The 11,201-nt window shown below is 34.5% G+C and overlaps 1 protein-coding gene across 1 annotated transcript; it reads right to left on the minus strand.

The window, feature by feature from the left end:
• Positions 1-37: 37 nt before the first annotated feature.
• LOC110729794 (RNA demethylase ALKBH5-like) lies at positions 38-7,845 on the minus strand. The gene is made up of 6 exons (XM_021909569.1): positions 7,503-7,845; positions 6,649-7,230; positions 1,276-1,361; positions 877-1,187; positions 691-762; positions 38-567 (listed from the first exon to the last, which is right to left on the minus strand). Exons 1-6 carry the CDS (start codon positions 7,666-7,668, stop codon positions 306-308), a joined length of 1,479 nt encoding a protein of 492 aa, XP_021765261.1. The 5' UTR covers positions 7,669-7,845; the 3' UTR covers positions 38-305.
• Between the last annotated feature and the right edge of the window lie 3,356 nt (positions 7,846-11,201).

The following is an 11,201-nucleotide window of genomic DNA, read 5'->3' on the forward strand; positions in this document are numbered from 1 at the left end:
TTAGACAATCAGTCTATCTATATGCAATTTCACGCAGTAGCAAAAATTTAAGATCTAATATAAATCTCTCCATAAAAAATTTAAAACAAAACAAATATTTTGACACTACATTTTCCTCAATTTACAATAGACAGATTTGAAGAAATGCCTTCAAAACTCTTTGATTCATAAACAAAAATGGTAATAAAATAATAGCCAACTTTTAGTACATATATATACACAGAGAATTCAACAGGAATTGATAAAATATGGGATGAGAAACCACGGAACGTTTCTACATATCAGCCACGAGACGTTTCTACATATCAGCTACCTCCCAAATTTACCCTATTTCTAGGACCTCTCATGGCAACCCGAAACCTGGCTGAATATCGAGGCTCTTCATCTCTCTTCTTCTCTGACCTGAACTCGTCTCTTGTTCCTTGCCTGCTTACGTGATGTTGAGGGGGTGATTTCTTTGCTCCATCATCATCATAATATAATGGTTCAAGTCCTTGCAAGTCTGGTATGGGAGAATAATCCACAGGCCGCTTTGATTCATCCATTCTCCTGAAAGTAATAGAAATCCTAGAAAGAGCAAAAGGAGAGGAAAAGGGCACTTAAAAGTCATCGCTTAACCAAAAACAAGCTGAAAATAACCATCATACAACACAAATTGAAAGATGAGACAAACAAAACATAGATGGATACCTCTTAGATGGTACTGCAGGAACACAATGCTTGGCAACATCAGCACCATTTCCATTTAATACCATAACCGATCTAAAGGAAGCAACATCAAATATTACCATTTGTACCCATTAAACCATAATAGGTATAACAACACAGAAGACACATCGGAATTAGGAAACTTAATAGTGAATGGACTGCACTTACCCAACGGGCAAGGGTATTGCTATAGCGCCACTAAATTCTCCAGGGGCTTCAATCTTCAAGTCTGTTCCAAATACTATATTGCATTCACTGAGAAAAGAAATAGTACAAAATGGCCGAACAAAATCATGATTATCGATATGTGGAGGTATGCAGTCTCCTTCTTCATAAATGTTGACAATACAGCTGTCAGGAATGCAGGACGGGGGAAGAACATGCCATCTGATCAACCTCTTGATTATCACTTTAAAAAGAGAAGGTAAGGGATCAACTTCTCCGCGTTTCAGAATACCTGGTGGGTTACCATTTTTATCCTGCAATTATCAGTATAGCATTCAATATTTGTGCAAATTTAACACCATATATGCAAGATATATAAGGGCAGTCAAATAGACAGCTTACAGTAGCATAATTATAACAGCAACCAAATTGGATAGTCACACGCCCTTTACCCTTCATCCACTTTCTAGGTGCTGTGTAAGTGCGTTCTGAAGCAACAGCAAACACTAGAAATTAGGAGATTCTACAGAGCAAAGTAGAGATTGTGATCTTTAAAGAGGGAATGAAATTTTATCCCATCAATATATCATAACCTAATTTTATACTCAATGACTAAGCAAAAGAAAACATCATCACAGAACAAAGCCAAATATCACATCTAGAAACAAACTCTTCAATCCTGCAAAGTAGTTTGGCTACATCAGTCAGCTTAGAGTTAATCTTCTTGGCTATCATGCTCTACACAACTACAAATCACAAAAACAAGTATATATTCACTTAGTAAGCAACAAGTAAACAAGCATCATGTTCAAATACATGAAAAGAGAATATTGATACAATCTGGTGTTATGTTCTTCATTAAGACAACATCTAGTCAAACAAACATTCCATTATTTTTATCATGATTCAAATCAAGTAAATCTCTAATTTTAATTTTTTTTTTTTTTTTTTTTTTTACTCCATTTCCCGGTTCCCTTATCCACAGATTCAGAAAGGGAACAAAAAAAAGAACTCATTTGACTTTTGCTATCAGATTTTGCTAATTAAAATATACAATGTATTATAGTTAAAAGTACAATAATATTCAAAGCTAGATTATCTTTTTAAAAAATTTCAAGCAGCCAATGGGGAAAGTATACTTTGATCTGAATCTTAATTCCTAGAGGAAGGCAGGTGGATATTTTAAAGTTTAATCTCTCAAACTCACAAGAATCCACCATCCCTTAAAATAGCTAAAAGAAGGTAAAGAGCTGAATTTCTAGCTCGATATCTCACTTAAGTCTAAAAAGCAACAAACTTATAAAGGCTTTACTCAGTAATTCTGTAATTATAATCCTTTTCTAATCCTTTCCTGATAGTGCTATGATTAAAGCATAAAAAACCAGAAATGAGTAAATTTTTAAATCATCTTTTCAATGCACTAAAAGTGTTTCCTCTTGGATTGAAGTGTCTACAAACATATACTTCCTCCATTTCTTTTTAGTTGACACGTTTCTTTAGTCACGTTTGTCAATGCACAAATTAAATCATTAATATCTTTAATTACTGATAACAAAAAATTATAAAAAGTTGATATTTTGAAAATATACATTGTGACGAATCTAACAAGATCCCACTTAACTATATTTTTCCTTACATATAAATCACAAAACTTGGTCAAAGGGATGTGTGTGAATAATGCTAAAGTCAAAACGTGTCAACTAATAAAAAGCGGAGGTCGTATTTGGTAAAGATTAACCACACTAGTTGATATTTTGGTAGCCCTATTGTAGAGTGTCAAAAGCTATTTTTCTCAAGTTTAGTAACAAAAACTATCAACCACCTCTTGAAATAGAATGCTAGCCCTCCACTAATTCTAATTAAAGGAAACTATTGAACTGCAGATGAAAATATGTTACAGGATGTTGGTAAAGATTGCTTTAAGAAAGCAGAGATTAACAACAAGGCATTGCAAATGGTCCTATAAAAAATACATCCTCTATTTTTATTCACAAACTGTACTTTGACTAATTTTAGTGATTTATAGTTATCAACTTATCATAAAACATAGGGTTTGTTCCGATTTACTGAAAACAACTAAACTAAAATGAATAAAGCTGAAATGAATTGTTTATGAGAGAAGGAAATTAGAAACTGAACTCAACTGATTGGAGCTAAGCTAAGCTAAAATGAAATTAAGCTGAACAAAACAGACCCATAGTTATGTGGGATTTTTTCAACTCATCTCAATATAAAATTTATTAGGCTAATGCTATATGTAGCCCTTAGGCCTACAAATAAGCATTTAATATCTTTCCTAATTTAGTATTTAGAATGCATGACAAAATCACGCGTAAATCAATGTAATTCATGTTATATTTTCATTTTTTTCCATGTTTAGGTTCTTATATGTAGCCCATAAGGCCAATTTATAGCATTTTCTATTTTTTTAATATTCACTTTTTATAATTTTGCAATGTTGATAATTAGAGATATTAACCGATAAAAGTGTGCATTGACATACATTGAAAATAAAAACGTGTCACATAAAAAATAAAAAAAGGAAGTAATAGATAATCTCTAACCTTACCAATCAATGGGTCCAATAAGTGTCAGTACGTTATCTTGTTTAAAAATTGAAGCAAGAGCGAAGGGTCTACTAAAAATTAAGTATAATGCGTAAAGTATATGGAGCAACTAGGAATGGAAATGGATCAAATTAGGGTTAGGCTCTATAGGATTCAATCCAACCGAATTCATAATCAAACCCTATAATCAATTCTAATTCTGGATCCATATCTAACAAGTCCCAATCAGATCCCAGTCAAAGTTTAACTCACTTCCTACATTCAATTACTAGCTTTTAATTTTGTCATTAAAAAGCAAATGAAAATGCAAAATAAACAAATACAACTCTTTGCCATTCGCTCAAAGGATACTCTTTTGAAAGTATCAAATTAAGGTAAGAAAACCCTACATTTGAATAACCTAATCGAGGATAACAATTTACAAGAACACCACATGAAAGTATATAAACCAATAACCAACAATAAACATAAAAAATTTGCTTAAAAGTTAAATTTTGGACATACATTATGCATGTATGTAACCTTTAATGCTTGATGCCATGTGACAACTTAAGAGGCAAAAGATGAGGGAAGGAGGGACAAACGAAGGAACAAAGCCACCATGCAAGTGAAAAGAGAGAAAAAATGCATGTGACAACTATAAAAGGCAAAGGGTGAGGGAAGAAGGGATGTAGGTGAATAGAAAGAGAGAAAAAAAAAATGGTATTTTGGAGGCTTAGGTTGCAAGTGAGAGAAAGAGTGAATTGTTTGCAATAGAATTAAAAAGAAGGTAAAAATGCGTAACCCATACATTATCAGATTCAGTTCCAAAATACTTCGAACACTCATATGAGTAATTCAAATTGAAGTTTGCACATCCTCCAAAATCAACCGAAATATTAGTCTTAAGTCAAACTATATGTTTCAAACTCATATCCGGACTCATTGATTACAAAATTAGATTAGAATTCTGCTTCGAATGGGCTCGAACTAAATTGCACGTCTTGCAAGGCTACAAGAAAACCCTTATGAATAGTACAAGAAAACTCTTATGAATAGTGTGTTGCCAATTATACCCTTTAAAAATGTGAATTTACATAAATACCCTCATTAATGTGTATAATTTTTAAATAGATGTGTGGACAATTATACCCTCTAAAATGTTTATTTATTTATGGATCTTGCTAACGAAAGCCCCGAGGGCGTTAGACAAGCAATTAAAATATTTCCTAAAGTGGTATTAATTTGGGAATGCATGAAAAAATCACAATGTTCATTTTAATTTGATATTTCTACTCTTAATTGTCTTATTGTGGGACGTTTGATAGCTTTTGCCTTTATTTATTACCCTCATTGATAATATTTACCTTTTTTTCCTTACAAAAAAAAAAGATAATTACCTTTTTTTTTTAATTCTTATTAAGAAAAGTGTGTGGAAATTTATACCCCTAAACATATGACTAGCTATGGAGCGCGTTAGCTGTCTTAGTGACATGAAAAGTTTAAGATAATTCTCCAAAAAAAAAAAAATGAAACCCAACTTAAAATAATCACATTAATATTATGGAACACAACTTAAAATTAATAAAAATGTGTCTTTCTAAGTATGGATTTTCTTCTACACTATCTAGCGCTTTTCTACCCAAAGAAACTCTAAAGATCGAAAAATGTCACCAACATTAAGATCGTGTGGTGGAAATATTGCAATAATGGTTTGCCTTCCAACGAATGATTATAGGAGACATAGGACTCACCTCTATCTTTATAGCATACTATTATGGAAAACATTGTCGTTGTTACATCAAACATAGTATTCACCAAAATAATTAATAAATCTTTGGCCATAGTTCTTCCACATAGCTCCTATCCATAACAACCCCCTCCCCCCTTCTCCTTTTATCCATTTCAACTTTAGATGATGGAAATTCAGCTTCTGAATTTTTGTAATGGACTGATATAATTCACACTAACAACCGCAAATTATAGAGAGAGAAGATTGGCTCTTTGGTTAACTAAATAATCTGATCTTTGGTAAATTAATTTATAAAGAAGAAATAAGTAAGATGGAAAACTTGACTAATGGTTGATAATGATGGAAGGTTTACAAAGGATAAGTTAATAGCTTAAGGCTATTACTCTCAATAGTGAGTTGAGCTCACAACTCTCCAAAAGTGACTTGAGGTCACCAACTATCAACAAGTTTCATCCAATATTTGCCTCCTACCTTCTTACCCTTACCCCTCTATTTATACTAAAGACTATTAACCCTAATAAACTAATATAACTAGAATACCCATACTACCCCTCTAGGTTAGTCTATTACAATTTTGTAATCCAAGATCACAACACAAGGCCCTACTTCGCCATTCCAAATCTCTTCATCCAAAAATCAGCATCCTTCCTTCAAGCTTAGGCTCCTAGCCTTAAAAAGAAGGGCTGAAAGGGGCTTTATTTCTCAGGTAGAATAACCTCCTTTGCAGTGATAAAAAATCCGTGGGTGTTATTGACGTTGGAAGCTCGTGTGGAAGGTTCCTTAAATGAGCTCTTCTTTCCTTCTCCAACAACGGCTACAGAGAGGCATACCAACCGGTAAATTTCATAATTGTATTAGGGTACTATACAATCCACTCTTTCTTACTGACTCTTGAATGATGAATCCCTTATCATCCCACCAAAAAAATAAGATTCGTCTTTTCCAAAATGGTGGCCTAGTTTTCTTTACTTCTAAGAAAATGCTAGAGGATTAGAAGTGGGCAAGAGAAAAGGAGGATGAGGAGCCACCCAGTGATAACCATCTCAATCCTTTCTCAAACAAGAAAAACTTATTATACTCTTTGGAAAACCATTTCAACTAAAATAATATACTCTCCATTCCAAGCCAAACAGAGCAAAATCTGAAAACATCGATTCTTATACCAAACCAAGCTCACATCAATGTAACAAATCAATCATTTATCACATACTCCTTAAAGCTGCATGGCGATTGTAGGAAAGATGTTAACAAAGGATCCACAGATTTAAACAAACAAATAAGACAGCAATAGTTTTGGCATCAAGACAAAACCAGCACTACTGCATTAAATAAATAAATAAAAACATTTCTGATTAAACCCTGCATATGATAAAATAAAAATAAAAAACTAAAATCCACGTGGAAAAGCATCAATCATATGCATATACTAATAGCTCAAAGAGAACTTAAGGAAGTTGAGAAGCAAGCACCACTTACCTTTAAGTTCTCCTTTCTTTCCCTTTTCCATCAGATCATAGACACAATCAACTATCCTTTTCTGTTCCACAGCACTAAAAACACCTGTGTGGAGCTCAAGCCCTTGAATAATATTCATGACCTTTCCATTAACCCTCTCAAGGCATATAAAATCTTTCTTTCTTCTCACATTAGTAAATCTTAAATACTCTCTCTGATCCCTCGACAGCTCTGCCTTCCTTCTCGCCAACCCACCCAATTCTCCATTTCCTTTAGGCTTACCCTCCTCGATCACTCCATCCCCTTCAAGTTCATCCTCTTGTGCCATATCTGCCCATGACATTCGAACTCTAGGAGTTTTACTTTCGAAAGGCGCTGAACTGCTATTACTAACTAGTTCCCTTGGAGAGCTATCAGCAAGGGGTGACGACGATTCCGACCCCCCATTCGTGTCATGCGGGTTGGATTCTGCCTCATCTTTCCAACTCCCCAATGAATGAGTATCACAAATATCAACATCTTTATCTTCAAAATCTGGCCTCAAAACCGTGGAAATCTCTCCAGAATTTGAAGGTTCGGCGGCACTATTTTTATCCTTGCATTCTGGAAATAATATCGAGGAAAAATGCAAAAGTGAAAAAATTGAGCAGATTTTACCAAAAATTGTGAAAGAATCACAAAAATCGACCAGCGAAATCATAGATAGTAACTAACCCAAGCCACATTTAACATGAATATGGAAGCAGTAAAATTGACAACGGAGAAAAAAAAAAGGGGGGGGGGGGGAATAGGAGGAGCCAAATGACTAGAATGATGAAATTCAACAATAAGATTGCAAAATCTACTAAATAATTAAGGAGAAACAATGAACATACGAGGAGACAGAGAGAGGATGCGGGAGGAGAGGGTGTGGGTGCAGTGATGACAGAGGTCTCTTGAGAGAAAAGGAAGCCAATTCGATAGAAATTCCGAAGCGATTCGAAGCTCCGAGTCGTCGTATCGGATAAGAAACGGATCGCCGGAACGCTGAGGATCCGTCATCTTGGATGCCGAGTCAACTCGCCGATTTTGTTGTATATTGGAGGAGAAGTGCGAATAGACTAAATGAGAGGGAGAGGAATTCAGAGGATTGTGATTTGTGAGTATCAATCAAAGGAGTAATTTGAATCAGACAGATTACAGCTTCCAACTTTACAAGCCTATAGGCGGTGGAGGTCCCCAACAAATATGGATCGACGCTTAACGCATTAGGGTAATAGACAAATACAAGCCACATTATATCTAGAGTTTTGATGCTTAAATTTAACCAATTCGAGCTTTAATTGATGATAGAGAAGGGTTTATGTGTTCGTCGAAGGTTTGTTCGTGGTTGCTAGGTTCGTGGGTGCGTCGGCGTCGTGGGTTTCGGTTTGTGGGCATCGTGGGTTGGATTGAGGTTTTGATTTCAGTTGCTGCGGGGTACAGTGGTTTTGGGGTTTTGATTAAAGGGTTCGTGGGTGGTGTTGGATGCGTCGGTGTTGGGTAGACTTGGCAAACGGGTCATTCGGGTGGGTATGGGTCGGGTCAAATTCGGGTCAGCAAATGGTCGGGTTTGGGTCGGGTCGGGTCATTTCGGGTTTCGGGTCAAGTTCGGGTCAATAAATTATCGGGTCGGGTTTCGGGTCCATACTTCGGGTCAACTTTGGGTCCGGTCGGGTCACTTTGAGTCGGGTCAGTTTTTGAGTCCATATATCGAGTCAAGTTTGGGTGGGGACAAGTTCGGGTCGGGTCAAGTTCGGGTCGGGTCATTTCAGGTCGGGTCAAGCTCGGGTCGGGTCATTTTGGGTCGATAATTTGAGTCAAGCAATTAAGCTGAAATTAGTAGATTTGTAATTTTTATACGGATTAATTATTAGTTTTTTTAAAAAAAAAAATAGGAAATATAGTTGTGTGTGTTAATATCATTGTTATTGTTGTCATCATTATAATAATAATAACAATAATATTATTATTATAATTATTAATTTATTATATATCAAAAATAGAAAAAATCATACAACCTACAAACAATTAGTGGGAAACCAAGATACAATATGGGCCCCTACTCCTCTAGGCTCTAGCTACATCAAACTCAATTATTTATTTATTTATTTATTTATAATACTCCCTTTGTTTTTATTTATATACTCCATTTTCATTGTACATTTATGCAATAATGCAGATGAGTGCAAAACTTTGACATAAATTTTGTAATTATCAATAAGTATACAAATAAAATAGTTGAATCTTAACAAACTATTCAATGTGACAATCTTATTATCTCAATAAGTATTTACAAAGTAGAGTTTAGTAGATTATATTTTTTCTTATGAGTAAATCACTAACATTGATTATAAACTCAAATTATAATATAGTATGAAATCCCAACTTAGATGTAAAAAGGAAAAAGAAAGTTATAGTTAAGCACTTAAAAAAAAAAAAAAAAAAAAAAAAAAAAAAAAAAAAGCAAAGTGGGTAACAATAGCAATACACAAAGTCTTATATGTGGTTGGTCACACCACGGGGCAAGGGTTACTTGGTCAGTGTAATAGGGGTTACTTGGTCAGTGTAAAGGGGTTGCTTGGTCAATATTATGGGGTTACTCAATTAGTGTTAGTAATAGGGGTTACTCGTCAGTATTATAGGGGTTACTTGGCCAATTTTATAGGGGTTACTTTATTCTTTATAAGTGGTCACAGGGTATGGCTAGCCACACACAAGACGAGCTGATAACAATAAGCGTCATCTCTAATTAAGTGGAACTAATTATGAATTAAAAAAAAAAACATGTTATTATCTAGTGTTGGGTGGTAGTGCTGGGTAGTTGTGTTGGGTGGTGGTGCTAGGTTCGGTGCTGGGTGGTCGATGCTATGGAGGGTTCGTGGGGTGGTGTAGGGTGTGTCGGTGGTGCTGGGTGGTTTTGGTGACGCTGGGTGGTGGTGGTGGTTGGTTTTGGTTGCTGGTTGGTGGTGTGGGTGGTGGTGGGGTACTTAATTTAATTAAAGTTGAGTTTGTTTTTCCTTTTTTTTTGTTGGATTAATAGTTAAACATATACCCTTATTTTTCCATAATCATGCTTTCCATCTTTTGCCTCGGCCTCCGCAAACTTGTACTTTGTTGCGAGTAATCCAAAATGGAGGGAGTAATTTTACATAACTAGATAATTAGGGGTCATTTGGTCGAATCATTTGGATTGGATTGGAATGAAGTTAGCATCCATTTCATCTAACTTTTTGTTTGGTTGAGATTTTTAGTAATGGAATCTCATACCCAAGAGGTTCTAACTTTCATACCCATGGAATCAAATACTCACCCCTAGGGGTGTAAATGAACCAAGCCGATCAATAACATACTCGGGTACGAGCTTGGTTGAAGCTCGTTCGTGTTCATTTATTTAATAAATGAGCCGAGTTTGAACAAATTTTGAAGCTTGTTTAATAAATGAGATTGGACACGAACATAGATAAGCTCGTTCAGATATGTTCATGAACAACTCGTTTATTTATTTACGTGAGCTACTGGGTTATTTATGTTCATGAATTATTGATTTATTCACATTTGTTAATTTAATTCTTATGTTTATACAGTGTGATTAAGATTTAATTATTATGCTACTTTTGAGATTTTCAAATGTCAAAAGTACGAACCTCATTTATTATAAAAGCTAGTTTATTATTAAGCCCGTTCATGAATTACTCATTTATCAATTCATTTAATAAATGAGATGTTCACGAATCGTTCGTGAACATACATTGTAATAAATGAGCTGAGCTTGAACAAATTTTTGAGCTCGCTTAAAAGCTCGGCATCGTGCTCGGACTCGCCAAATTTAAATGAACAGAACATGAACAAGGTAGTACTCGGCTCGACTCATTTACACCTCTACTCACCCCTCCCCCTAAGATTCACAATTCATTATATTAATAAAGGATATAATCCATTACAATAATAAAACCAAACAACTTTAATCCATTCTATTAATGAAGGATATAATCCATTACAATAATCCACGTGGATGGAGTATATATTAATATGTGTGTTTCTATTAGTGTTTTTAAAGTTTGACTATAAAACGTTTAAATGAGACTATTAAATTGAAATGAATGGAGTATCTCTTTTCAGTAAGTCAAACTGATACACTTTAAAAATACAAAGAGTAGGTTTTATTTATGATCTGATGGGTGTTAGTTATGTAGGAGTTTAGGATGGGAGTGAGATTTTTAGTCCTAGTTGGAAGAAAATCCCATGTGTTGTTGGGTTTGAGAATAAAGATGAGAATTTGATTAAAACCCTCTATTCCCAACAAAATTACCAAAAAGGCAATTATTAGGAATGTGATTTGAGAAAGGGTGAGAAATGGCAAAAATGCTATTAATAATTAGGTAAGAATAAATAAAACCAAACAACTTTTTAAAAAAACTTTGTAATGTAATTAGTTTATCGGTTTGTATTTCTAATTGGAACATGAATTTTATTGTTTATTTTACACTTTGTATTAGAATACAACATTGATTTAAAATTTATTAAATAGATAGTGGTTAACATGTAATCGTACC

The sequence above is a fragment of the Chenopodium quinoa genome, unplaced genomic scaffold, assembly GCF_001683475.1.
Source record: "Chenopodium quinoa cultivar QQ74 unplaced genomic scaffold, ASM168347v1, whole genome shotgun sequence".
Taxonomy (NCBI): domain Eukaryota; kingdom Viridiplantae; phylum Streptophyta; class Magnoliopsida; order Caryophyllales; family Amaranthaceae; genus Chenopodium; species Chenopodium quinoa.

What these genes read in the sequence shown, in the direction of transcription:
- LOC110729794 (XM_021909569.1), bottom strand. Translation starts at nt 7,668, where the DNA reads ATGACGGATCCTCAGCGTTCCGGCGATCCGTTTCTTATCCGATACGAC. An exon ending in CATCCTCTCTCTGTCTCCTC is followed by an intron (nt 7,231 to 7,502) that starts GTATGTTCATTG and finishes TATTATTTCCAG; the next exon opens with AATGCAAGGATAAAAATAGT. An exon ending in CCTGCAGTACCATCTAAGAG is followed by an intron (nt 568 to 690) that starts GTATCCATCTAT and finishes TGCTCTTTCTAG; the next exon opens with GATTTCTATTACTTTCAGGA.